Source organism: Colias croceus, chromosome 12 (genome assembly GCF_905220415.1).
Source record: "Colias croceus chromosome 12, ilColCroc2.1".
NCBI lineage: Eukaryota > Metazoa > Arthropoda > Insecta > Lepidoptera > Pieridae > Colias > Colias croceus.
In genome coordinates, this window is record NC_059548.1 from 2567571 (window position 1) to 2595446 (window position 27876).

General features: G+C 34.6%; 1 protein-coding gene and 1 long non-coding RNA gene across 5 annotated transcripts in view; one reads left to right on the top strand and one right to left on the bottom strand.

Annotated features, from left to right (window-relative positions):
• The first annotated feature begins 5021 nt into the window (after nucleotides 1-5021).
• LOC123696371 (protein alan shepard) overlaps nucleotides 5022-27876 on the top strand; it is a 171640-nt gene continuing 148785 nt past the window's right edge. The window contains exon 1 of one of the 4 annotated variants that reach the window (XM_045642501.1): nucleotides 5022-5144. In XM_045642501.1, coding sequence (XP_045498457.1) covers nucleotides 5088-5144 — 57 coding nt within the window. In that variant the 5' untranslated portion in view covers nucleotides 5022-5087. The remainder of the gene's footprint in view (nucleotides 5145-27876) is intronic. The other 3 variants (XM_045642498.1, XM_045642499.1, XM_045642500.1) reach the window with 3 other exon arrangements.
• On the bottom strand, nucleotides 21106-22518 carry LOC123696373. Its single transcript, XR_006752068.1, has 2 exons — nucleotides 21750-22518; nucleotides 21106-21626 (listed from the first exon to the last, which is right to left on the bottom strand). It is a non-coding gene; the product is annotated as an uncharacterized LOC123696373 (long non-coding RNA).

Sequence of the window (27876 nt, forward strand, 5' to 3'; positions counted from 1 at the left end):
TAGTTAATAAAACGTCTGATATTAGATTTAAACTTGCGCGTTTATGGTTAAAAATACTAAGAGGCTACCTGATCTTCGCTATTATATTATTATCTGTTATCTTTAGTCTGTAATAGCTCTACATACAAACACGCCCACGCACACATATATATGCACACACGCACACGCATACAAGTTTTAGTATTTGATTACTGAAGAGCGGATCCTCCTGATACAGCTTTTCTTATAAACTTTTTAGGAGGATTTAATGACTGTAAAAATCCTTACTAATATTATATATGCGAACGTGTATTTGTGCGTGCGAACGGAGTAATTTTAAGATATGTTTTTTGTTTCGATAGTTAGGAGTCTGGATTGACGTAAGTCTACTTTTTACAGGGGTGGAATATCTCATTGGTGAGGCCAAGGTTACTATTATGTATGAAATAAATGATTTTCATATCTAACTTTGAAAGTGGGCACAGATAATATTATAATAAAATGATGACGTCGTATTTTTGAGCCCACGTACGCTTGCGTGGGAGCCGATAAGTTCCTCTTTCATTGATGCTTCTATTAATCGTTTATGATGGTATATTATGATGGATATTCAATTGAAAAATGTTTATTAGAATAAAAAGCAAGCTATACATAATTTTGTTTCCTTAAACAAGGTGAGAATAGGCAGTTTTACTGCTACGAGTATCACTACGCTTTCAAAAATATCTCAGTGTTCTCTACGTATTGACTGCTCTATGTAGCAATAATTGCATAGTAAGTATAAAAACTAATACGTCTTTATTTAACACAAAACACAAACCACATATTAAATAAAAAATATCCAGCTTTTCGAAGTTGTGAATAAGACATGTCTGCGACAACACAAACTTATAAATTATAATTTAATTGAGGTAGGTGCAGTTGCATAATATTTCATCAGTTAAAAGTTATAGAAGTTAGTTCCTGGCGGTGCTTTTCATATTTAAAACTTTGCGATGTAAAATTTTAAACATTGCTTACAAAATAAGGAGTGCTTTTTTACGGCGTATTTTAGTTTCATAAGTAATGTCGTTCTGCGGTTCTATTTTGCAGATCTTCCTTTTAGCGTTGATTAACTTTTATTGATAACGAACTCAATATCATAATTAGTTGGTAGTTGGTACGATCTTTCTCAAATGTATTGAAGATTCGATGAATGTAGTTCGGGAAATGTGAATACAATTTATAGAAATTAAATGTGTACTACGTAATCTTATAAATGGAAGTGCTACGAATTGTACAACATAATAATATGTTGAGTAAGAAGTGGAAATAAATACATATTAGTAGGATTACTTTTATCTAATATGGAAATACGGATGAAAGTAAATTATACAAGTAATAATCACTACATAGTATAAAACAAAGTCGCTTTCTCTGACCCTATGTCCCTTTGTATGCTTAAATCTTTAAAACTACGCAACGGATTTTGATGCGTTTTTTTAATAGATAGAGTTTTAGTATATAATTTAATTGGATTTAGACAAAGCTGGCGAAGCCGCGGGCGGTATGCTAGTAATTAGAATAAGGAGTAAAATTAATACTCCTGAGTCTAATCATGGTTATATTTTTCTAATAAGGTGTAGTAGCAGTATATTATGTGCGTAGATATCATAGATAATACTGTATATATAAGGTAGATATACAGTAGTCACGTGAATGGACGCATTATTGAACGTTTGTTTAATAAAGTAATTTAAAAACTTTAGAACTCTTTAGAATCAAAAACACACGATAAATCTACTAAAGTCATGCATATCTTAGCAACATGATGAATTTTTTTAGAAAAATCTCAACGAAAACGCTCGCCAGCTTTAATCCTCTTTGATATTAAAAAAATATGCAACAAATTCGGCACTCAAAGCCCTTGCAACGAGGGGAGGCGTCAGGTATTTCAAGGAGTTTGTAAACAAGCCGAGATCGATATGCATAATTCAGATACATTCGTGAGAATCAACGACTTTTGTGAAATATGTATAACGTGTAGGTGGATTTATATATAGTTTTGAGTTAGATAGTGATTTTTAGGAATAATATGTGTAAAATCGTACATGAATCACAATGTTTTAGTTTTTAGAGTGAATTTGAACATTTTCACGAGTCTTTATTTCAGGTTAAAATAAAATGCCACTTTACTTAGAGGTGGCCAATTCATCAGTACTCATGGTCACGCTACGATCTACGAAGACTTTTCCTATGTCTTATACACTCATAATTGAGCCTAGGACCGGACGTTGAGAGCAGAATTAGAAGCTAGAGTCATACAAACGCGTACCAACTCCCCGCGGTCTCGAATGAGCCTGAAATAAAATATAGGTTAAAACGCCCTTAATTTAAAAACGGAAACGGAGATTTACGTTTAATTTACGTGGAGACAAAAGGAGTTGGTCGCAATTAGTGAAATGGCCACTAAGAACAAACGCGGTGCTAACAAAGGACAAGGCTTCGGTGACGAGGGCCCTTTCTTTTCTTCCAAATGAGCAAACTACAGCCGCTAGGGAAGATTTGTTGTTTAAGAATGAAGTGGTCGTGAGTGTATGTATTGTTCTTTTCATAGCGTTTGGAAAGCACTTGAGCGTCGCGGTTCTAATCAAGATAACGTGAGGGGAGCGTTATTGTCTTCGGCCGGTGGAAATTTTTTAATGATTTTTATATGCGAGATAATGTAGTTGAGATTGATAATATGGTTGGTTGTTTGTCAAACATATGTTAGCAAATACGTTGTATATGTTACTGCTGTGGTCAGCACTTTATGGTGATCGTATTGTATATCAACACGAAGAGGAAAGAAGAGAGAAGGGAGAAGTGTAGTTTTTTTACATCATTATTAGGTCTGCTTGGTTTAGCTTGGTTATGTAAAAAGATGGTTATCAATAATGGAGATGATTGTGTGACCGTAAAAAAAAAATATTTTACTTATATTCATAGCATTAATCTTTATATTTATTATTAATATAATTATTTCGATAATTTGACTAAATATCGCTCCTGAGTCTTACATTACATCTGTAATTCATACAATTAGTAAACCTGTTCACTTAGTTAGTCTATATTTGCTGGCATAAAAATGTGAAAAAATTAAAGCTTTTCTAGGCTAAGAGGTTTTCAAGTGATATGTTTAAACCACTTTAAATCAACGGTTCCCACTATCACTCCGAATAAATAATTTAGTAATTTTCTGTTGATATACGACTTCAAAAATTAATGTAATAAATACAAGGTAGGTATTAACATTTCGTAGATTTACTGTTTTTAGAAAAATTGTGATATAAAAGATGATGCTAGAATAATAGGCTGATCTGAAGGAATTTGAATACATAGAGATCGAGCTAAATAAGATATATGTAATACCAATACCACAATATCATTTATGGTTGTAAGCAAGTAAAAATAAACAAAAAAATGCATGAAGTATGTATTTTTGTGTTGACTGCGGATGATGCGTTGATTCAAAAATCTTCTAACTGTAGGCACGAAGATTTTAGAAGAGATTCAAAATATTTTTTCTCCTTATAAAAAAGCTTTATCTGCCTGTTTCACCATTATCTGAACCACTGTTTCATCATCATCATCATCAGCCCATATACGTTCCCACTGCTGGGACACGGGCCTCCTATGAGGGTACAGGCCATAATCCACCGCGCTGGCCAAGTGCGTGTTGGCGGATGACACATGTCGTCGAACTTTTTAATTCTTCGACATGTCGGTTTCCTCACGATGTTTTCCTTCACCGTTCGAGCAGTGGTGATGTTACAACATGCGCAGATAAATTGAAAAATCAATTTAATTCCTGCGCGCTCGCCTGGTCTCGAACCCCGGACTTATCGATTCGAAGTCCGAGGTCTCACCACTGAGCCACCACTGCTCTAGCCACTGTTTAAATTAATGCAATCCAATACATTTTCAACAAATTACAATAAAATAATGATTCCCCTGCAAATGAACAGACACGGTACATAGAAAGGATATAAAAGACTATCGCTTTAAAATGCTCACGGACTACTCTTTTAAATTTGAAACAGCGACGACATCCGACGTTGAACATAATATAACGGGCTGAGGCATTCGCTATTTGTAGTCGAGTCTGAGTACATAAGGAAATGGTGTCGCAGCAAAAATTGTAACTCTTTTCTGAATGTACAGATTACAAACTGAATTTTGCTTGTGTTTATTTGGGATTCGCTTGTAAGTGGCAAATTTTAGGGGACGTTTATCGTACAGATGCAATGAAAATTTGAATTTTAAGTGAAGGTGTCTTTCATATTTATATTTAGGTGTACTAAGCTCGGATGGAGGCTTTATTTTAATATATTTATATTATAAACTAGCTTACCGCCCGCGGCTTCGCCCGCTTTGTCTAAAACCTAATAAATAATATACTAATACCGTCCTCTTGAATCACTCTATCTATTAAAAAAAAACCGCATCAAAATCCGTTGCGTAGTTTTAAAGATTTAAGCATACAAAGGGACATAGGGACAGAGAAAGCGACTTTGTTTTATACTATGTAGTGATACGTTATGTTTAAGTGAAAAAGTTTGGTTAATAAAACTATGTAGAACACTAACAAAATCAACTCTACGAGATAGAGCCACTGTAAATAACGTCGTTATATTCTATGTAATACTTCATTAACTTTCAAAAGAAAGTTTGAGCATAAGTATAAATTGAGTTTACTATGTTTTTATATTGAGTTAAATTTAATAAAAAGTCGTGTACAAGATCCAAAAGTATTCGCTATTTCGTTTGGAAAAACGCAAAGACACAACGTGTAACTTCTACCCGAATTAAAAGTTTACTCATAAATCAATTGGTGGAAAATTGCTAGCATGCCTCTCGGTGCACCCTCCGAGTCCTACGGGCCATGTGCGCGCAGCCGTAGCGCGACTGCAGCGCCGCGCGGCGGAAAGCGGAAGCGTTTGACAGGCGGCTAACATGGCCGTGTGAACACGCGTTCTTCCACGCTGATTTTTTACAGCACTCGCGGTTTTTTTTACTACACGCCGGTTTTTAAGCTATGCTATAGACCCTTGGCGGTATCGCTCGTAGGATACGTGTAAGATACAATAATGGCCCTTCACCTCGAGACTGCGTTGCAGCGAAAGTTAAACTTCAAGTTGACCACGGTAAGTGCATGCCCGCCAGCCGGTATCGATCGAACCGCGTGGTTCCAAACATATGTTTTCCCCTACGCCGACGTAGACGTTAAACTACGACCTCTCGAAGTATGCAACTTTAGACGTCACTTGAACGTCTTTAGGGAAGTTTAGTGTTAATAACTTCGTTTAAAGTTGGCGGGAGGCGCGTATTTATAGTATGTTCATAATTAAATAGGTTTGTGTAAATGTAAATAAACACTTGAGCCGGCACGCCGTACGTAGTACTACAGATTTGTACTACATATCTAATTATATTTTGATTATTACTTTTCATGATTGATACGGAACGGGTAGTATTTCTCGCTCATTTAACGAGGTCGGGGGTGTAGCGTAGGCGTTTAGATCAGCACTTGTATAAAGGTTGGAAATGACGCCTCCGCAAACTAAAAGGTCATACGTCCAGACTAACTAGGCATCCCGACTTTTCCTAGATTTTTAATATTGAACATTTTAATAGAGTTTAAACAAAAAGAGTTGATTTATAACAACGTTGTTTTATATCTTCGATTCTTTAGTAAACATTTTTATTTTTGTAGAGTTCTTATGCGCTTGAATATTTGACAACCTCGAAACATAACTAAGCAAAATTAATTTCAGCAAATGAGATATGCAGCGAGATTTCACAGAACAATGAGCAATATTATACTCGGTATGAGCGACAGTACATTTCGTATAAATGTATAACAGGCGCCATTCGGCAACACTCACGAAATGTCTCTTTACGACCATCAAGGCTTTGCGGTTTGGAGAGCAGATGATATTGTTTAACTTGCTTTTATTAACCGAGGGTTTTGTTGTTGACGTTTTCATGTTCTGTTTACATGCTGTATTGTGGTACTCGATTATGTTCGTTGAATTTCATTATGGTTGTTATTAATTAAGATGTTATACGTAATATAGAGTCAGCGGAGTATTTATGTTTAATACCTGAAGCGGACAGATATTTTAAAATTCTTTCACAATAATATATTTTAACTATCATTACCATACATACATTTTATAGATGTATATTGTACATAATTATTATGTTGGTACATCTTGTTTGATCGATGCAAATGCATATGAAAGTCGAGTACCTACTCCGGAAAGTTATTCTCTATGGATAGAATACTATTTCACTAATAAACAGACAATCAAATTTATTTAAGGACTTTGACATTTGGCGTGATTTCTGTCACACGTGTTTGGGTTTTTAATTTAGTGTTTTGGCTATTTTAACAATAATATATTCACTTTGGGCTGTATTGTGTTCGTATTTAAGTGTTTAGTTAGTGGTTATAGTGGTAAGTGTACTAACAATTCACTAATATGGGCCCTGATCCACCCGATCCCCCTAAGCCCCCTGACGTCCAGGAAAGAAGCATGGAATTGGACATCTCTCAGAATAAGAGGCAAAGGTGTCCGTCACCTGAGTCTACAGATGAATCCCCAATTAAACGCTTTGTTCCATCAGATCCCATTTTACCTTCTGTTAATCCATCTATGTATATTTGTTGATCCTATTTTAAATAATCCTTTAAGATATAGTGGTGATGAAGTTGGACCATACATTGTCCACGTATCTCGCGTAGAAAACGATCCTTCTGCTGGCCTGTCCATCCGTCCTATCAAATTTGGATCTTTCTTGTATAGACAAAAAGTACCTAATATTTTAAGAGACGGAGTAAAATCTGTTGGCCGCAATAGAATATCAGTTGAGTTTGCATCAGCTGAGGATGCTAATAATTTTTTATATTTACCTGCTTTGGCCGAAGCTAAATTTAAGGCATTCATTCCTACCTATCACATCACCCGCATGGGTATTGTAAAAGGTATACCTGTAGAATGGACCATGGATGATTTGGTGGAGTGTGCAGAATTCCCTAACAGGCACGGTCGCATACTTAAAGCACGTAGACTTAATAAAAAATCTAGCCTTGATGGGATTACAACTTGGGTCCCGTCCCAAACAGTGGTACTTACTTTCTTGGGCCAAGTAATGCCATCAAAAATCTACTGTAGGTACACTTCTCTCCCCGTAGAAATTTATCACTACCCAACCATCCAGTGCCACAAGTGCTGTCGCTTTGGGCACATCCGAGACCAGTGCCGCTCAAAAGAGAGGTGCTACAAATGTACACAAAACCACTCGGGTGACTCCTGTCCCATTCAAGAATCTCAAGCACTATGTGTCCACTGCAATGGCACTCACTTTGCCATTGACAAAAATTGCCCGGAACACAGCCGGCAAAAGTCAATTAAACTTTTGATGGCCACAGAAGGTATCTCATTCGAGGAAGCCTCTAAGCTTACCCCTCCAGTGTACAGACCGTTTTCGGAAACAGCCAGTTTCGTTTTTGCGCCCAGATCACAACAATCACCTGTTTTTCCCACCCCTTCTATGAAACAATCCAATAGTGTTCGTCAAACTCGTCCTCTTAATAAAACTTCATACAAAAAGACCTATTCTATACCCCCTCGCACTCATGCACCACTAGGTAAAACGTATGATGTAGCTGCACACCGCCAAATAACTCAGGAATTACCTTCTACCCAACCGAATGGTTGTGCCTTATATCAGAACCCAGATCCCCCTGTTGTACTGAGCTCTAATGTTGAGCTTTATGTTTCAGCATTAGAAACTTTTCTGAAAAAAACAGATACATTACCGACCAACGTTGCCCATAGATTAATAAATCTTCTCTCTCTATTTAACAATGGCCCTCACCATCCTTCAGTGGAATGCTCAAAGCATTCGTCCGAAATGTCATGAAGTACTTGACCTTATTTCAACCCACAACCCTATAGCTTTTGCCATCTCGGAGACATGGCTAGTTCCCGGAAGTCACTTTCGGATTCCTGGCTTTTTCTGTCTGCGAGATGACAGAGCCGATGGGTATGCTGGAACAGCACTTTTACTTAAACATTGTTTAAATTTCTCTCGTATTCTATTACCTATGCATGATCAGCGTATTAACGCTGTTGCTGCGAGATGCAATAATGTCTCTATTATTTCTGTCTACATTTCTCATCCTCATCCTTCTATTATACCTGATCTTTCACTTATACTTTCCTCCGTACCGTCTCCTCTTTTAGTATTGGGCGATTTTAATGCTCAGCACACTTCTTGGGGATCTTCTGTTTGCAATACATTTGGGCACCTGCTAATGGATCTGCTTGATGACCTTGACCTCTGTGTAATTAACGATGGATCTCCCACTAGGAGAGTCTTTCCTAATCAGAGTCTCTCCTCTGTAGTCGATCTATGTATTTGTTCTTCCTCCTTGGCTCCATCCCTCACCAATTTAACTCTTTCTAGTACTCACGGTAGCGACCATTTTCCTCTTCTTTCTTCTCTTTCCCAGTCTGTTATCCCATTGACTTCCCCTTTTCCACCCTTACTCATGTATAGACTTTGTAAAGCAAACTGGCAGGATTATGCTACTGGTCTTGACAATCTGGTTGAGTCCCTTCCTTCTGTTTCTCTTGATTATAATCTATGTACTTATTCTGACTTTGTGGATTGTATTAAAAACGCAGCTGCGAATAACATCCCTCTTAAGTCTGTTTCTAACTCTGGTTCTCGCAAAATCTCTCCGCCATGGTGGGACGATGAATGCTCAGCTTCTGTCAACTCAAGGAGAGAGGCCGAAATTCAGTATAATGCTTCCATGTCCGTTGAAAATTTTATATATTATAAAAGAATAGCCGCGCGTACCAAACTTTTTCTTAAAAATAAAAAGAAAGCAGGCTGGCAAACATTTTGCGAGAGTCTATCGCCTAGAACACCTGCAACAGTTATTTGGAAGAACATACGCAAATTTCGTGGCTCTCTTTCTTGTAACGACATAGACTCCAATGACTCCTCAGTGTGGCTTGAGGAGTTCGCTGATAAGTTCTCCCCTCCCTTTGTTCCTTCTTTAGATTCTTTCCCTATGGCCACTGGTCCGCTCGTCTCGTCTCATGATAACAACATGGAAGCCATATTCTCCCTGGAAGAGCTAAATGTAACCCTCAGCGGCCTCTTAGACTCTTCTCCCGGATTAGATGGCATTCCTTATTCTTTCATACGCCAATCCGGTCCCATAACCAAACAGTACTTTTTAAACTTAGTAAATTTCTTTTATGAATTCGGTTACATCCCTGACTCTTGGAAATCACATCTCATAATTCCTTTACTAAAACCAGGCAAACAAGCCTCTAGTGCCGACTCCTATCGACCAATCGCTCTTTCTTCGTGTCTGTCTAAGATAGCCGAACACATGGTTAAAAATAGACTTGAGTGGCTTGTAGAAAATAGGGGACTGTTATCCAGGTCTCAATTTGGATTTAGAAAGGGTATGAGTGTACTGGATTGTTTGGGCATTTTATCCACAGACATTCGATCGGCCTTTGAAAGAAAACAGTATTTGGTAGGCGTCTTTTTAGATATAGCGTCAGCCTACGATAGCGTACTTCTTCCGTTACTCAGAAACAAATTGTTACAGCTGAGTATCCCAGTGAGGATGATACGATTTATCTGCAATCTTTTAATGTCAAGATCCATTCAAGTGCGCCATAACTCTCATATTTCTTCCACTAGGCTTACCTGGAAGGGGCTCCCTCAAGGATCTGTATTAAGTCCTCTCCTATATGCGATCTACACTTTCAACTTGGATACGACAGTCACATCTTTCTGTGACATACTTCAATATGCAGACGACATCACCCTATTTGCTCATTCCCATGACATGGATGAAATCACCTCGCGCCTTAATTCAGCTTTGTCGTATCTTCGTGATTGGCTATCAGAGCATGGTATGTCTGTGTCTGTACCAAAATGTTGCGTTGTAGTTTTCACTAAAAAGCGTCACATTCCCGCACCAACCCTAATACTTGGCGATGAACCAATTCCAGTCACCAATAAAGTTAAGTATTTAGGCGTTATATTAGATTCTAGGTTATCGGGTTCCCCTCATGTTAACTACATCAGTCAAAAATGCGAAAAAGGGATTAATATATTACGTTCTCTGGCAGGAGTGTGGTGGGGGGCCCACCCATACTGTCAGAAACTTATTTATAATGCCGTGGTGCGTAGTCACTTAGACTATGCGTCTTTCATACTCGATCCATGTAATAAGACGGCACTAAATAAACTAGACAAAGTGCAATCTCGTTGTCTGCGCTTGATTACCGGAGCAATGAAATCTACCCCGATTAACGCCCTGCAGGTTGAGTGTGTTGACCCTCCCCTAGCCCTTCGCAGGCAGTATCTTTGTGATAAATATTTTTTTAAATCTATCTATAACTCTTCCCATATCCTTTGGCCCAAGCTCCATAATCTCCTTCAAATCTCCACTAGTCAAAATCTCCGTCCCTCTGCTAATTTTTCTTGTTTACTGAAAAGCTTCATAAGATTCTCCCGTCTGCCTGATCCTACTGTTCAGTTTGAACTATACCCTCTCTTCTCCGTTAACTTCCAGTCCCTTACGTACAATCCACCTATACTTTTAAATTGTGGCATAACTAAACACACAATTAATGCAAATGCTACATTTAATGAAATTGTAGCCAATAAATGGCCCAATTGGCACCTCTTTTTTACCGATGCCTCGAAAATGTCCGATATTTCATGTGTGGGAGTCGCTGTTTGGTACCCTCAATCCAGCATTATTCTCCAGTTAAAGTGCCCCCCTTTATCTACTGTTTACACTGGTGAAGCTACAGGCATTCTCGAAGCCCTCACTTTCATTAGCTCTCACAACCTTGATAAAGCTGTTATATTTTCTGACTCATTAAGCTGCCTCCAGGCTCTCCTATCTAATCCCTTTCGATCCAGATCATGTCACCCCTTGATCTTAAGAATACGTGTGGTTCTTTTAAATTGCCTCAATAAGGGTCTCCACGTTCAAATAACTTACATACCAGGTCATATTGGTATAGGGGGTAACGAGATGGCTGACTCTTTGGCTAAGTCTGCTACGCAAGTGGGTTGCAATACTCACTTTAGTAATTACAGTCAAGACCTTGTTCCACTATCAAAATCACGTCTAGATAGGAAGTGGTTGAATCTTTGGCAAGAGTCCAGCCGCACGAAAGGTAAATTTTATTGGGACATTCAGCCTACTATTCCACACAAACCGTGGTTTTTCCGCTTTCGCAAATTCGACAAACCAATAACATCCACTATCTGTCGGCTGCGCTTCGGCCATGCGTGTACTCCTGTCCATCTGGCGAAAATCAGAGTACGTGACCATTCTATTTGTGAGTGTGGATTAGATGAAGGTACTACTGACCACCTGTTCTTTGAATGTACCAAGCTCCGTTCTTCATTACTGGATGTCCTCCCTCCTGAAATCCCTCGTCCCACAAATTTTAAATGTCTGTTGTCCTTAGTGCCTTCCAAATTTGTTGAAATACTATCTAAATTTATTTCCTATAATAAACTAAAGTATTAACCCCTTATTATATTTATAAATCATATTAGTGTATCCTGTAGTTAGTAATATAATAGAACCTGTATTGTCTTATGTGTTTGTTCTAGCCGCTCCAAGTTGATCAAAATTTCTGCATTTTCCCACTCAGTTCCAAATGTTAAATGTCACAGCCGTATAAGTCTAACTGACTGAAATTTGAGTCCTGTCTCTCCCATATACACTGGACATTGGCGAAGTCCCTTTTTATTGGGTGAAGCCATTATTTAAGAGAAGAAGAAGAAGAAGAAATTTATTTAACAACTATTTAATATAATAAAGTCTATAACTATTAGTTTGGAACATGCTATTATATTATGTAAATATTTTCAGCACCGTAACCTACGGGACAGAAATAATTTTTCATGCATTTAATAAGAAGCAAATTTAGCAACCCTTACGCACAAGTAGGCAGATTACGTCAAACAATTAGAACATACTCGAGACTACTTGAGTGGGCGAGAAACCACACAAACAGTGGAATTAACTGCTAAAATATAAGAAATATAACTCCTAATTTAATTTGCTAAAGCATTTTTGGGATACGGTCTCAAATGTCACGGATCATTTTCAGAAACCTGTTGATCCTCACCCACGTTAAGATATTTTTATATATTTTAATTGTGAATGAATTCTTACTTCGTTTGTAGTAATAATTGTGTTGGTACTTTGTTGAGATCTTTACGGTCATTATGTATTTTTATAATGTCTTCGCAGTGGGAGTTTGTAAATTGTAAGCCCGTACAAGGATATTAATGTGTATGAGATATTATAAAGTAGAGGTGCATAAACTCGAGAGTTTTACAGATCGGAGGTAAAATCACATTGCTTGTTCAATGAATATGCACATTTTTCTGCTAACATTGTTCCTGTTCTGTACTGTTCCTTTACACCCTGAACTGGTGTGCCCGAGAACCAAAAATGTGGTGGCATCGGGTGGCGTAGAATCTTTTTTATTATGACTACTAGTATTATTATCAATAAGACACATACTATGTTATAGGAATAAATGAGCTATACATATTAAACTTTGTTTAAGATCTGTCGTAATAGGTTATGAAGTTTTAAACAAATTCGGGTTTCCTTGTTGTTTAGTTTTAAAACAGGAATAATTGAAGTTTAAAAATATAGGTTTTTAAAGGTTTTTAAGTTATAAAATTTACGAAATGTTTTGTTAATGGATGTCAACATTCATTTCAACAACAATTATTTTCTACTTCTAATTCAAACAAATTATGAAACGTATAAAATTAATAGTCTACTCACGATCAAACTTGCGTGTATCGGTAAGCGTTTTCAATCGAAACCCTTAGGAAGGGTGTACATAAATCAGCCCTACCTTTACTTATAAATTCACTATGGATTGAATGGGATCTTTCATAGCGTTTGTATTCGCCCACGCGCTTTCAGAGACCATTAAGAATACAATTTTTATTCTATATCTGCTCATTTTAGTGGTATTTGAGTATTGATAGTTCATGTTGAGCTATTAAAGAAGCTTTCTGCACGCGGGTTTGCATGAACAAATTTCTTTAATTTTTTAATCGAGTAGGTAAGCTTAAAATTGATAGAATTTAAATGAACTCACGACCATTTAACTTTGTTTCTTTCCAAAAATATACCTTAGTATACAAGCACGTAAGTATACAGTATAACGTAAAATGTAAAACATGAATGAAATTTTCCATCTCATTCAAACATAATTCCCAACAGTGTTACATCACCATTCACATTTTTTACGATTTCATGTTTCGCGTTTTCCTCATTATGTACTTTATAGTATGTCTTAAAAAAACATTACAAATTCTCCAATTAAACGCTCCATAAACTCTATATTTCATTCATTCCTTCCTACAAATCGATTTCATTTAAAAGGCGATCACAGATTCAATAGCATATTTAAGGAGTCGCCGTATTTCCAAAGCAGATTACTTCCCAGGTCGTCTGCTACTTAGTCTCTTGTTTGTTGTTCTTAATGAGCACTGCCAGCCAACTTTGGGCTGTTTTCGCCTCAATTAAAGCTTAGCATGACTCGAGTGTCGTTGCCTTGTACACTTGTCGGCCTAAAACTTCATAAGTAGTCAACGTTGAATGGAGTGAAGTTAAGGAATTAATGGTTTGTGTTATTTTTAACGTTTGAAGGCCTTTGTAATGATTGAGGCGAATTGGTTTGATGTTTTCAAGTGTAAACGTGATAATGGGTGATTAAGATTTCGCCGTATTTCGTTTCATTGTCCTTTTATTATGAAACTTTATTATCTATCTTCATACTAGTGTTCATGAATATTGAATATAAATTTTGTTATGTTATAAACTTATTAATAATACGTAACTGTAAAAACATTGCTCGTGTTCATGAAAAATAAAGATACAATGAACAAGAATGAAATTAATCAAATAAATTGAACCATTAAAAGTATGAAGTAATTAACAAATAACTTCCTTTAATCAAGCCGCCTTTACAGAATCCGCTTAACGTATGAAGCTAAAAACAATCAATTATCGTAACGGAACATAAAAGTACCATCTTTTTTAGTCCTACAAGGTTTACGTAACAACTTGCCAATTAAAACGATTGGTAGAGCTTATATCCTACGCTTTATAAAATCAATATTTAAATGCAGTCTTTTAGAAAATGTACCTATTTATAAAACATTCAAAATGCACATGTACCTTCTGTTTTTTTCAGTGCTTTATACTTGGTGTACAGTTGACAATAATGTCGCATAAACGAAGTAATATAGCCTGAACGTAGACACTAGACATTCGAGGAAAACACAAGAGTAAAAGCTATATTAAACGCAGACACAGTCGAAGCTGATTTGTTAGCTTATCAAATACAAATTGGCCTTAATTACTAAACTGTGCCAATTTAAAATTCAACGTCTGTTGTTTAGCATAATATTTGTGCGGCCTTAAGGTCTTTGGCCTGATCCACGTGCGAATGCCGACGCACCTTTTAACGGTATACGTCCACATCTCAACGTGATTTTGAGTTATGCTTGAGAGAACTTCGTATTAGAAATCGGCTCACGTATTATTAACTATTTGGTATGGCAGATTGGGATGATGTTTGCGTTCTAATGAGCCTTAAGTACGTTAACACTATAAAATAAAGTGTTTATTGTGGAAATAGTGTGCAAGTTCGTGTTAACATGGTACTCTCTATTTTACGCTACACTCTTATGGTACGTTATAGACACCATTTTTCGTACGCGTACACATTTTTCGTACGCTTTTCGTACTTTGTAACGGATTTATCGATAATACGTTGTACTAAGACAGTGCTGAATTTTATAATGACATAACTATTGCAGCATTTACTTAGATTTAAATATATTTATTATCCGTGTACGATTCAGTAATCTTTCCCTTTCTCTCAATCTATGTCTATCGAGACAATTTAAAAAGAAAACTACGTTTAAGAGTTCTATAAATAGGTACGATATTTTCCATCTGTTTTCAATAGATGATTAAGGCCTTTTTTTGATTGATACCTTATTCCAAGCAATTAATTGCAAGTTATTTATAAATATATTCGTATTTAATGGACCTTATTAAAGATGAGATACATAAATTGTATTATTGTGAGACAAACGGTAATAACATTAGTATGAAATTATGAATTAGTTTCTGAGTTATATTAACATTAATTAAATGAAATTTAGACCAATATTATAACTAGATGTCCACGTGTATAGAAGTGTCCTTCAGCAGTAAGAGCATTAATTGTTTCTGACGTCAAATGTGTATAATATGAAAACATTTTATAGCGCCTCACACTAAATTTCTTAAATATACCTAGTAAGTATATGCATCTCTTAACTTAAAAATTTGAGATATTTTGTTAGTAATAGAGCCGCTGTAGCAGATTTATATGATGATAGGAATCCCTTTTATCCCTCTACATGTTCATATTATAAAGTAAATGTATATTTTATAGTATTATAATAGTAGACAATATACAGCACCTACTAGTGGGCTATAAAACAGATAAACAGATTACTATTCCTGATTGTTTCGCAGAATGTAATCCCGTGTAATATTAAATGTCAAATGACTTTTTAATACTGATATTTATATTATAAGAACTAGATATTAACTCATAGACCATGACAATTTTCAAAGTATAGCACATGAGTAAAAATACGTGTGGGTTAATAAACTTTGCAAACTTCCATTCCACATAATACTCAATTAATCCGTTTCCTAAAACTAACCAATTAATCCGTTTAATTTACTTTTCTAAAACACTGAACTGCATTATTTTTTAAATACCTACTTGACATGATTGGTATTTTACCAACCTAAGCGAAAGTGACCTCAGCTTTCACTTTATAGCAATAAATTACACGAAAAACAAAAAAAAAAAAACAGCAAACAGTAAAACAAATAAAAAACAGCCAACAATAAAACGAAGAATATTCATTATTTCCTGGCTCAATAATTTCGCTAAAACCACCCCAATAAATGCTAGACCAAAGAGTATTCGAAGTCAATCAAACTTATCGAGTGCAATGAAAGTTGCAAGCGAATGTGCCAACAATTATAAAGGTGCCTATTTGAATTCGTCTATAAATAGAGATATTAAAATCCAATCGGGTGTTGACCGCGAGGCGCCACGAGGAGATCGCCTTGTTTACGCTCATATTGAGTACTTGAGTAGGATAATTTTATGCTGGTAGTGAGTGATAATAACCGCTTACTTGATGTAGTGTTTAACTGGTTGCAAGGCGTTTGGCTGAGGTTCTGAAGGGGACTATCGTAATTCTAAAACATTTCTTGCAATTAAATTGAATTTTCAATACAATTAAATAATAAATAAATAAATATTTCGGGACAATTTTCACACACGGCACGATCTGATCCCATACTAAGCTTTCGCTTGTGTTATGGAAACCAGATGGCTGATAAACATACACATACATATATATAATTTTAATAAATACTTATACCTATAGATAATTACACAGTCTCTATTTTCATCACACAAATATTTGCCCCGGATGGGAATCTAACCCACGGACAGTGACTTGGAAGGCAGAGTCACTACCAACCAAGCCAACCGGCCACTCAAATAATTTGGCAATCCAAATATGAAGTGGTTGGTAAAGTTTTTATTTGGTAATAGAAAGAATCAATGGTTGGTGCGATTGATAAGGATCGATGGAACACTTTTAAACTTGTAAGATTACCTATTGACCGTGGATAATAAGAAAGGTTAGCTAATTTAAAACAAATGTATTTTAGGGACTAATACCACCTGTCCTGACCGAATAAGATTATTTTACCTCGTATTAACTTACTTTACAATATTATTGACATGTTTAGAATTTAGTAAAGTTAGTTATTATAAATCAAAGCTACGTATTAATAACATGCATCTGCTTGTTCTCCATAAATACCAAATTTTCCAACTGCTCGATATCATTTCCCTCTACCAACCGAACATTATACTCATAAAAATCCATTCCTTCGGAGTCTCCCCTTTGAAAGTACATGTATATGTTGGATAGATTATTAACACATGTGCGTCACACTGCAAATGTATTGATCTGAGAATCGTGAAACTCTTAGATTGCGTTTTGAGACGGATGGTGTGTCGTGTTATCTTTAAATATGTACGTGATAATGTCTGCGACTTCGTCTACATGATCATATAAGATTTGTGTCTAAAAGAGGCTTTAGTTACTACTTTCAACGTTAGCTGTCTAACCCTTTCAATATTAGCATATCAAAAAATATGTTTTTTATGAATATTAATTGAAATAGAATACTCGACTCGAAATGTGTATACTTAGTAGAATACAGTTCATTACAGTTGAATAAGTAGAAGATTCTATGAAAGATGTCATCAAGAAGATAGAGCCTTAAATATTAGAGTCTAAAATAAATACTTATATTCGTGAAAATATGTCATCAGTCGTCATAATGATGATTATAATTATTTAATTTTAAATCTGTTAATCTTGAAGACTCCTAATGATCGATTTATTATCCAATAAGTTAAAAGTTTAATTTTACAACACTTCCGTATTCCCTCTTTATTCCCGTTAATTTAAATGGCAAAGAAACAATTACAGCGAACGTCACGGATGTTTATGAGCGACGTGTTTTGATTACCAATGTTTTTACTTTTGCGACGAACTAACACATTAATTTGTATGTTTTTAATGTTAGCAATTATAACCCAGAAGAGTTACGGCAAATGTATGGAACGAAAGTAAAATAGATATGATCAATGTCTCTACATAGACGTAATTTATCCATAAAAAAATATATTTCTAATGAAGGCTTTTAGGTCTTTACTTTTGTGCCGTGCAAGTTTTTCCTGTAAGTTCCAGTTCCATTTACTGTAAGATCATATTAATAGAAAAAGTAAAAATATAAATTTATAGCAAAATCTTAAATAGCATCTATAAATAAATATAATCAACGTCTCTACATAGAGATAATTTATCCATAAAAATATCTTTCTAATAAGGCCTTTTGGTCTTAACTTTTGTGCAATACAAGCTTTTCCGTATACCTACTTACTAGGTAATATGAATTCATAGAAAAAAACTAAACCATTAATAAAATAGCATCTACTTACGTAGTCGGTTTAATAGTTTAGTCGAGCCAGTATGCCTAAATTAACAAAATGACCGTTACAAGTATAGTAGAAAGATGCATAGAATATTCTTTCCACGTCACGATTTGATTTAACAATTAGCTTACCCAATATAGAACCGTTTCCGTTATTCATAATGAGTTTGTTTTCATTTCTCATTATATTATGTTAATACAAGGTGTATCATTCGTGAGCGGCAAAGCATTTAGCATTATAAATACAATGTGGGTTTAAATTATTCTTTTTGAACCGTTTTAACGTTATAAATTTTATGGCTTACAAGCTACAATGTATGAATTTTTTTATTTAGGCTTAGTGTAATTTTATTTTTATTTTAATTACACAAATGTAAGTATGATAAGTAAATTTATGGAGAGTGAGTAATTATTCCAGTCATCGTTTAAAAAGATAGTTGTTTTGTAGCTTCAATATGGCATTTATTGCAATTTTTGGTTCATTATTTCACATTAAAGAACATAAATATTCAGCGCTCGAGACGAGTATTGATTTTAGTATTACACTAACAAATCCTAACAAAAACAAAAAAAATATTCTGCTCTACATTCATACTACTAAGACAACTTATCATTCCAATTTATTTATGACTAGCGGTTCGCCGCGGCTTCGCCCGTGGTACATATATCGTATTTTCTTTCTCAGGGTCTTAAGATTGTCTGTGCCAAATTTCATCAAAATCGGTTCAGTAGTTTATGCGTGAAAACTATACATACATACATACAAACCTTTCCTCTTTATAATATTAGTATAGACTAAAAAGTTTATTTATAAATTGGCGCTAAATAATTATCAGCCAATTCAATTTTTAGCCGACAAAACATTTATTTGTATCAATATTGTTAAACAATGATCGTATTTTATGTAAAAAGCATGCGGTATTACATTCACGCGGTATAATGTTCATCGAATTATGTTCGAGCCGAATGCTTCGCATGTCCATTCAGATATGGCGTGCCTCGTGAGTTATTAATTTACAATTATTGATAAGTGTTCCACGGATATAGAATGTGTGCCGTGCTGTGGATTTAAGATAGAATATTTCTCACTTTTACATCTTTAGCTTTACGGTTTCTTCATCATTCATTTTTTTTTTGATTATTCAACCATTTAGAATAGAAGCATGAAGCTTTTGTATGAGTGGAAGCATAATATAATTTTACTGTGATCTTACTTTCCTTTCAAATTCGCAACAATGAGATTGACCGCGACTTTTGACATTTCACAACATCTACGCTCAGCTTCGTGTATTGTGATTTTAAAGTGAACTATGACATACGCAAACATAATAGCTGGCTTACGGAAGCCCACGGGTCTCTCTGACCTCGTTATAAGACTGATTCACACAGAGCGAACAGCCTCGCGAAGCATTTTTCGCGCTAAACAGCTTGGTCTATGTGCACGGGGCTCGAACGAGGAAAATTGGACTACTAATTTCTACACACGCGTTATCCTCGGCCGACTGGCTTCTAAATGGTTCGCGAGTATGCTCGTTGTGTGTATCAGCTTACAGTCACAGTTGAAAATCGCAATGCAATAATACATCAGTCGCCCTTAACCTTTACAATGTGTGGGCGAATCGAGAGGGTGGTCTAACAGGATTTAATATATCTCCGCGCTGGTTGGAATGAATGGGAATTATAACTGGGGACAACAGATAAACATCTGTTCTAAGTGATGCCCGAAAAGGATGTATCGTTTGTCAGTGTCGGTGCATAATATTTATTTGTATTGGGGTAATTTTATCTCGTCTAGGTTTACAGTTTGGGTGCAATAGGAAGAAAAAGCTTACTTCTTAAATAACTTCATTTGAATGGCAATCGTTAAATCCTCAGTTACCTAGGTACGTATTAGTTGCACAAATGACAGTGTTCTGATGCTCTACATTGCTCACATTTGAAGTGTGATATAAAGTTATAATCCAATATTTTCATTCAACTATATGTTACTATACAAGAATTCAAAAATATTGTAAGCATCCTTATCAATACACAGACATACGTAAAGGTATCGGTATTGCACCTGTAACTCCTTTGTGCCATGAGATTTTCAATCCATCAAACAACAGACGATTTTTATGTCTCAAATCTTACAGGAGTATTTCTTTCAATTGTATACCAATTCAAGTGTGTATTGTTCTTAGTAAAATGTTTTTAAACAGACGTTTTATCTTAAGAATTGCAGTCTCCAATATACAGTGAGTAAAGCGGGCTTAGCGTAAGGCTATTGTATTTACCTATTCTTATTAATTTCTTAGACTATTCATTGTTCATATTCGAGTGGATGCAATCAAGATCTTGTGATTGTCGTTTAGAGTTATGCAGCTGCATGGCTGAGCTGTGTTGTTGCATCTTGATTTGCTATTGGATTATTTTACTATTATGAGGCCGATTTTTCAATCCTTGGTTAAAATTTATCCGTCCAATAAAGTATTACACGAACATTTTAAAATGTCACCTGTAAACTGCTATCATGTACTTAAGGTGTTTGTAATGGTCATACGGACAATTAGAATACATTTTTGAAATTGTAGTTTAATACGTTATTCGATGAATAAGTTTTAACCAACCATTGAAAAATCAACCAATGTAAAAGACGAGTGATACTATATTTAAGCGGCATTCACACTGTATATTTATCTTCACTTATAACATAGAGTAACTATCTGAAATATAAAATTAACGTACTAATCATGAACTTATTGAAAAGTATAATAATTTTTATCTGTTGATGTTGTATTATGCATGTAATTTCTTAATCTACAAAATTAACCCTTAAATTGTCACCCCTAGATAACTTGAGTTTATAATGTCCAAATTTGGAGGACGTATTGGAATTAGGATAGAAAAGAGGAAAATGAAAAAAAAAATTAAAAATTTTAATTTTTTCTATTGTTTTCACTATGTCACATAAAACGGACATTGCCAATTATATGTACATGTTCGAACCGTCACATATAACGGACATTGTACATTATTCCTGCAACCGTGGTACATGACTACAATGCACATTTTCAACTCTGTAATTCAAAATTATTATCAAATTATAATTATGGAGGATCTAGAATAAGCTTTTCAAACGTATGTCTTAAAATGTTGGTTAAAACTTTAACGATATCGTTAAAAATAATGGATTTTAAAAAACGACAGTACTAAAAATCACAGCCTAAGAATATGCTAAGAATTGGAATAGAAATAGTATTACATAGCCTGAGAACTTATCTAATACACCAAGAAAGTCCTCTTCCCATTCACTAAATTGTACAGTTTGAAATGTGTTTGCTTCATCGTATGCAAAGAAGTCGTATACCATGCCTGAAGTACCAAAACGAACAGGAAATTTAAATCGCTTTTTTTGGATTCTTTGGCATATATTATATCCATTGTCTGCCTGTTTTTTAATTTGTAAGGTATTATATTATTTAAATTTTCAAACATTGGGTGGTATTTCTGGTAAGTAACATGATGCTATGGCTGAAGAACTACTGAGAAGTAGGGAAGATTCATCTCACACCTCATGTAATGGCTGTAATTCTGCAGCAATAATATTTTGTTGATGGTAAAAATTCTGACTTTTTGAATCTTCATTGTGTCTCAAATCAATATGTCGTATAATTCCGAAGGTATGGTGCTGGGGGTAAATGATTGACACTGTTATCATAGTGAAATCACTCCTGTAGGTCTACATTTCCTTCGAAATCGACATCTCAACTCAACGCCAGACTCTTCAGCTTCCGCCAGAGGTAGTGAGGTAATTTTTTATTGATTGCCAAGTCATGCTCCTGTAAAATATAATAAAAATAGAGAAAAATATATCAAAATTATTCCGTTGAAAATGGAGGGCCTTATTGGCAACGTCCGTTACATAGGACAAGTGAAGAATACCCTAGTATATACTCCAAGTTGTCAACGTCCGTTTTATGGGACATCGTATATAAACGAATATTTGTATACCAAATATTGTAAAATATGTCAAAATTATGTCAAAATACTATACTTACAATCGTATTCTAACTAATAATATAACATTATAAGCAAAATAGCCAAAATACTTACAGATATTATCAATTTTATCAAAAGAGTCAAGAGATCCGTTTTTTGCAATTTTCAAATGGTCACCATTCGCGACTGTACATGGCTTTGGTAAAAAAACATGCATGTACGCGAAGGACATAGCTAGTCTCTTCCCAATATACCGATTAGCGAAGCTTAGGTCTGCCATAACAGCGCCAGCATGTGTGTAAATACTATGTCCTTTAAAACGGACGAAATCAATTTAAGGGTTAAATAATATAATATTCGATAGATAAAATCAAATATAGTAAACAGAACTTAAATCGTCCAGAAAACGTCCGCCATTTTCCCGCGTAAGAACTCGCTCGGTGGGACTTTTCACATTTCAAATTTACGGCCCGGTTATGCATGTTGATTTAAGCATTTAATTACAAGCTGAAAATAGCGTTGCAATGGCAGTAGATCGTTATAATTAACCGCGATGGCAACCACGTTTAAAATGTCATTGTTTTGGGATAAAGGGTTATGTGTTGTATTATTTGGTCTCAATATTGCTTTCTCATTTTCTATGCTGTAATTATACGGTTCCTTTATTTTGGATTTTAGTTGTTAGTATTTGATTTTTTTGTTGAATATGTATTTTTATTGGCGTTGAAATTTTCAGGACTTTTTAAAATATGGCCATAATTTTAAGTGCCTACATGAATTGGGAAACTATTCAACGTTTTACGTAGGTCAATAAATAGTAATTGCAATAAGCCAATTCGAAATTTTACATTTCAAATGGTTTCAATTAACGTACGACTTACTATTTTATGTGCAATAGCAAACCTAATGCGATTACGCCAACTTCAATTCGATTTTCATTTAATATAGTTTATTCAATTTATTTTACAATAGTCAAATGCAATCATTTTTACGCGCAAGATAATTAAAAAGTGAATACCCACACAGCACGGGGAAATGAAACGGTACACATTAAAAGTTCATTGCACTTGGAATTTTCAATGCAAAGGAATCATTAATAGACTATTTAAAGACGGTCTCCCATCGATTGAGACATTTTAATTTAACTGCAATATCAACTGCGTTTAAAATCCTGCTCTAGGTACATAAGTAGGAAATAAAATAAAGAATGCTCTTAGGCTGCCTTCTGCCGTCTTTGATTGCAGCTCCTACCAATCTTAGCATTGTATTTTTGTATAAAAAGTCGCTTGGTAAAATGCCAGACGAAAAGAATAGTTCTCTATTGAAATATCATAATCCGTAAGGTTCTCACCGGTGTTTTGTATTAAAGAACGCCCACGCGTTCGTGCCTACGTAAATATAGCCTCTGAACGTAATAATTACGTCTTTGTGAAATAGAAACGCGCAAGAATTACTTAATCTTGTTATATTTTGATATTAAAATAAGTACTGTTTTTTTTCTCAATTTTATTTGGGTTCATATTTTTATGACTCAAAAATGTTATTTATAAGTTGTTGAAACGATTTTAGCACCATAATCAGATTAGCTTTTTTTGTACTCTTTATGAATTATTTCTTTTCGAGGTTTCCTTTTTATTCTGTAAGCTTTTTGAAGTTTTTGCTAACTAAAATAAACAATGATAAGCAAAGACAAGTCTAAGTTAATAGTGTTGTAATCTTCTAGGAATTATATTAGCATTTCAGTTTGTTTCAATAAACTTGTGATAATTTATAGATGGAAAAATAATATTATGTGACCGAAAATTCCGAATCACATCACAATCCAATTTTTCTACATGTAATTTTTAAACAATATAACAGATGAGAAAAGAGTGAAATTAACTCTATTTTTAATACATATGTTGGTTTCACAGCTGTCTTAAAGTCGTCAAAAACAACTTAATGTATTTCAATGATTGTTTGTTTGATTTGTCTCCTCTTACATCAAGATACTGATTGTAAAATCTTTGAAAATCTTACATAAAAGTCTTATCAAGGGGAGCCAGGGCGCGTAACTAGTTAAATAAATAATTATACGTCGCTCGGTGCCCTGCGGACGTCGCAGACGTTGTACTCGCCGCCGTCTGGCCTACCAGGTCAAGGATCCTGCCTCGTGTCCGCAGTAATCGTGACGCGATCGCTTTTGGCTTTCCTTGCCTTTGTTTAGCACTTTTTTGTGGCTTGTTTACATGGCATTTGTGGTGTCATGGCTTGTCTGGTATATGTATATCATTTAGACTTAGAAGAGGAATGGAATTGGATGCAAGACTTATAGTCTGGTGTTCGCAAATAACTTGGGGTAGTCATATTTGTTTTGAACACTTCAAGAATACACAAATAAATAATAATTGTTCCAGAAAAGTAAGCAGCTATTGAAATATAATTAGTTACTCCTTTGTCACGTTGTTCAAGTAATTATCTCATTAATTTCATCTAAAATGACGCACACATGTAAGTGAGGAACCCTATGTCCCTTTGGAGCCAAATTTCCCAAGAGCGGATAGGTGAATAGCCCTCTGAGCGCTGCTAGACCTCAACCTTCCTTGGACTATAGGAGATTGAACCCCAAACTTTAACTCGCTAAGTATTTGCTAAATAGAAGGTTAGACGGAAAAAGAGACGTTCTTTTTAATATTCAGAAGAAGATTTATATGTTTTTTTATATGTACTTATAGTGAATACGTCTCGGAATGAAAGAGTTATAGAAACAGTATAATTATTCTATATAGGATCTATACTATAGGATAAAATTAATAAATAATTCTGATAACATGCCGTTTTCTACTAATGTTGTGCCCAGTTTATATATACAACAGAATCTTCAATAATGATACAACTATACAGGGTGTAATCGTTAAGTGTGCACAAGCGATTATTCCGTAACTATTGCAGATACCAAAAAACTTTAAACTGATATCGAAAGTACTTAACCTAATGAGTAAAATGGCCATAATAAATTTTTAAAAATAAAACGAGAAATATCCAAAAATGTTACATTAAACGCTCCCATACATTTTATTTCCCATACATTTTGTATTCATAGCAGATTTTCGAAGTGATGTCCACATTGTTCAATACAATGAGGAGCTCTATTTACAGTTTCTAAATGAACTTCCCTTCAAATTATTAATTAAAGCAGAAAACCAAAAAAAGAAAGAAAGAGCTAAAATCTTTCATATTAAATGTACTAGGTTGATCCAAAAGTAATGATAATTGGGTATTTCCTGTGCACATAAAAATATAAAATAAATGTTTTTTGCTTGCTCATGTATTCACTAAGTAATCACAAAAAAATCATATCAACAGGCCACGTTTCCAATTATTTACATGAATTTGAATGTGAACCGTGCGTGCCAGAATGTTTCTCGACGAAAAGAAGAAACAACCATTCGACATGTAGAGGGTAAATTTCTAAATTTTTAATGATATCAGGATAATTTTTGTCACGTTTTGTGATCATGGACATTACCCGCGTTCACCATGTTTATGCTGAAACCAAAAAACAATCAATGTCCTGGATGCGAGCTTCCAAAGAAATTCAAAGTGAAAATCAGTAGATTAGATTAAAGCGGTAGTTTTTTGGGACGTTGAAGGAATAATTATGGTGGAATATTTTAAAAAGGTAGCCACTTTATTGGGCTCTTACTAAACAGACCAAATTAAAAGATTGCGGTAGGTTAGTAAGGAAAAGAGACATGGCAAACTGCGGACCTGAACGCTGTTTCACCAAGACAGCGCACCAGATCACAAAGCGTCAGTTGCGATGGCTGCCATTCAAAAATCGGCATTCCAAATGCTTGAACACCTACCCTATTTTTTTAGATCTAGCTCCTATTTACTTTTATCTCTTTCCTCGGCACAAGAAACACTTTCTTAGCAATAAATTATTTTAAGACGACAGCGAAGTGATGGCCGCGTGGAGGGGTTTTTGTGGATGAAGTCAGTTTTTTTTTAAGTTTAGGAAAAAAAATATTGAAGTATATTTTCTAGTTAGAAGACTATCTAGAGAACTAAATAATTATTATAACTGTAATGACCTTGTTTAATATTGATTATCATTACTTTTGGATCAACCCATGTACATGGGATATTCGTATCTCATACTAAATGTATGGGAGGGTTTCAAGTTAATTTTTTAGATATTTTTCGTTTTATTTTTTAAAATTTATTATGGCCATTTTACTCATTAGGTTAAATACTTTCGATATCAGTTTAAAGTTTTTTGATATCTGTAATAGTTACGGAATAATCGCCTGTGCACACTTAACGATTACACCCTGTATATCATTTATTACTGGCACTCTATATTTAAAGGCAATCTCAACTACTCATAATCTTTTGAAAGTGTGCATCGTAAATCTTCTACAAAGGAAATGTCATTGACATAAAATTAACCTGTGAACGTTCGTTGTAGTCTGGTAAAAATAACTTATATCGCGTAAATTGAAATCATTTTTTATAGCGACAGCCATTGACCGGGTAAAGGTTAGGAAGGTTGGTGGAAGACTTGAACCTCTTCTGTTCTAGAAATTATTCTTCTGTTTAGATTTGTACGCGACATTCCTGTTGAACTGTGAACAATTTGTCTGGAGTTTTGTTAAAGATATTTTTATCCTAGTTGATTTGGATAATCTCTCAAGCGTCATTTTTGTATTAGGTACCTCTGTTATCTACTACTTACTTACTAATCTGCTAAAACTACCCATAACTGATCTATTTAGAATTTTTTTGACCTATAACCAAAGGCCATTATTTCGCTGTCTTATTATTGATTTGTAGTTCCGCTCTTCTCTATTAGACTTGATATTTGAACAATAAGAAATTGTGCGATCTGTCTTCATCATAGCAATGTCTAAGGCGACTTAATGATATGATAACATTATGTAGATTCAAGACCTAGCAATAATTTTTCGACCAAATAAATGAGAGTTTCACAAAAACTTTTATTCATTAGTCATCGACCTCTTCATTCCCATTAAACCAATTGCAATATCAGGCTTCTTTTGTAAATACAATTTAATTGAACAAGACGTACTTATCAAATAAAATCAATAAACAGTTGATAAGTTGTAGTGACGTGCTTCTAACAATCTTCTCGCATACAAATTGTGTACGTACTAACTTGGCTCTGGCATCAATAATGTTTTATGCATATCTACCATTTTGTTTTTATCCCTATAAATATATTATTAGAATATTTAGCGATTATGATTTCTTGATAACTTGTAAGTAAAGATTTAAAACTTATATAGGCACGCCTTGCAATGGCCTTTTTTTATTATTTCACTGTTAACTAAGTTAACTTTATGTATTTTGAACGAAGAACAACGCAAAATTTCGGTAATTTATGTCTGTAGTTTTTTTATTAAATCATACCGAAACTATGCAGCCGTTTTTAATGGGAAATTGCGTGTAATATTAAAGTTAAAATTGGTGTTTAAATTACTTGGGAAACCGTTTCATGGTAGAAACTATTTTATGTTAGCTTTTGATAAAGTGATGTAAATTTTTCACTAATACGCATTTACAAGTATTCACCACCACCACTTCTGCAGAAATAGTTAAAATATTTCTATAAAAAAAATTAATAACTAAATGTGTTGCTAAGCATGAAACTCGAGAATTGCTCTACCAATTCGGCTTTTTTAAAGTTTTTGTTA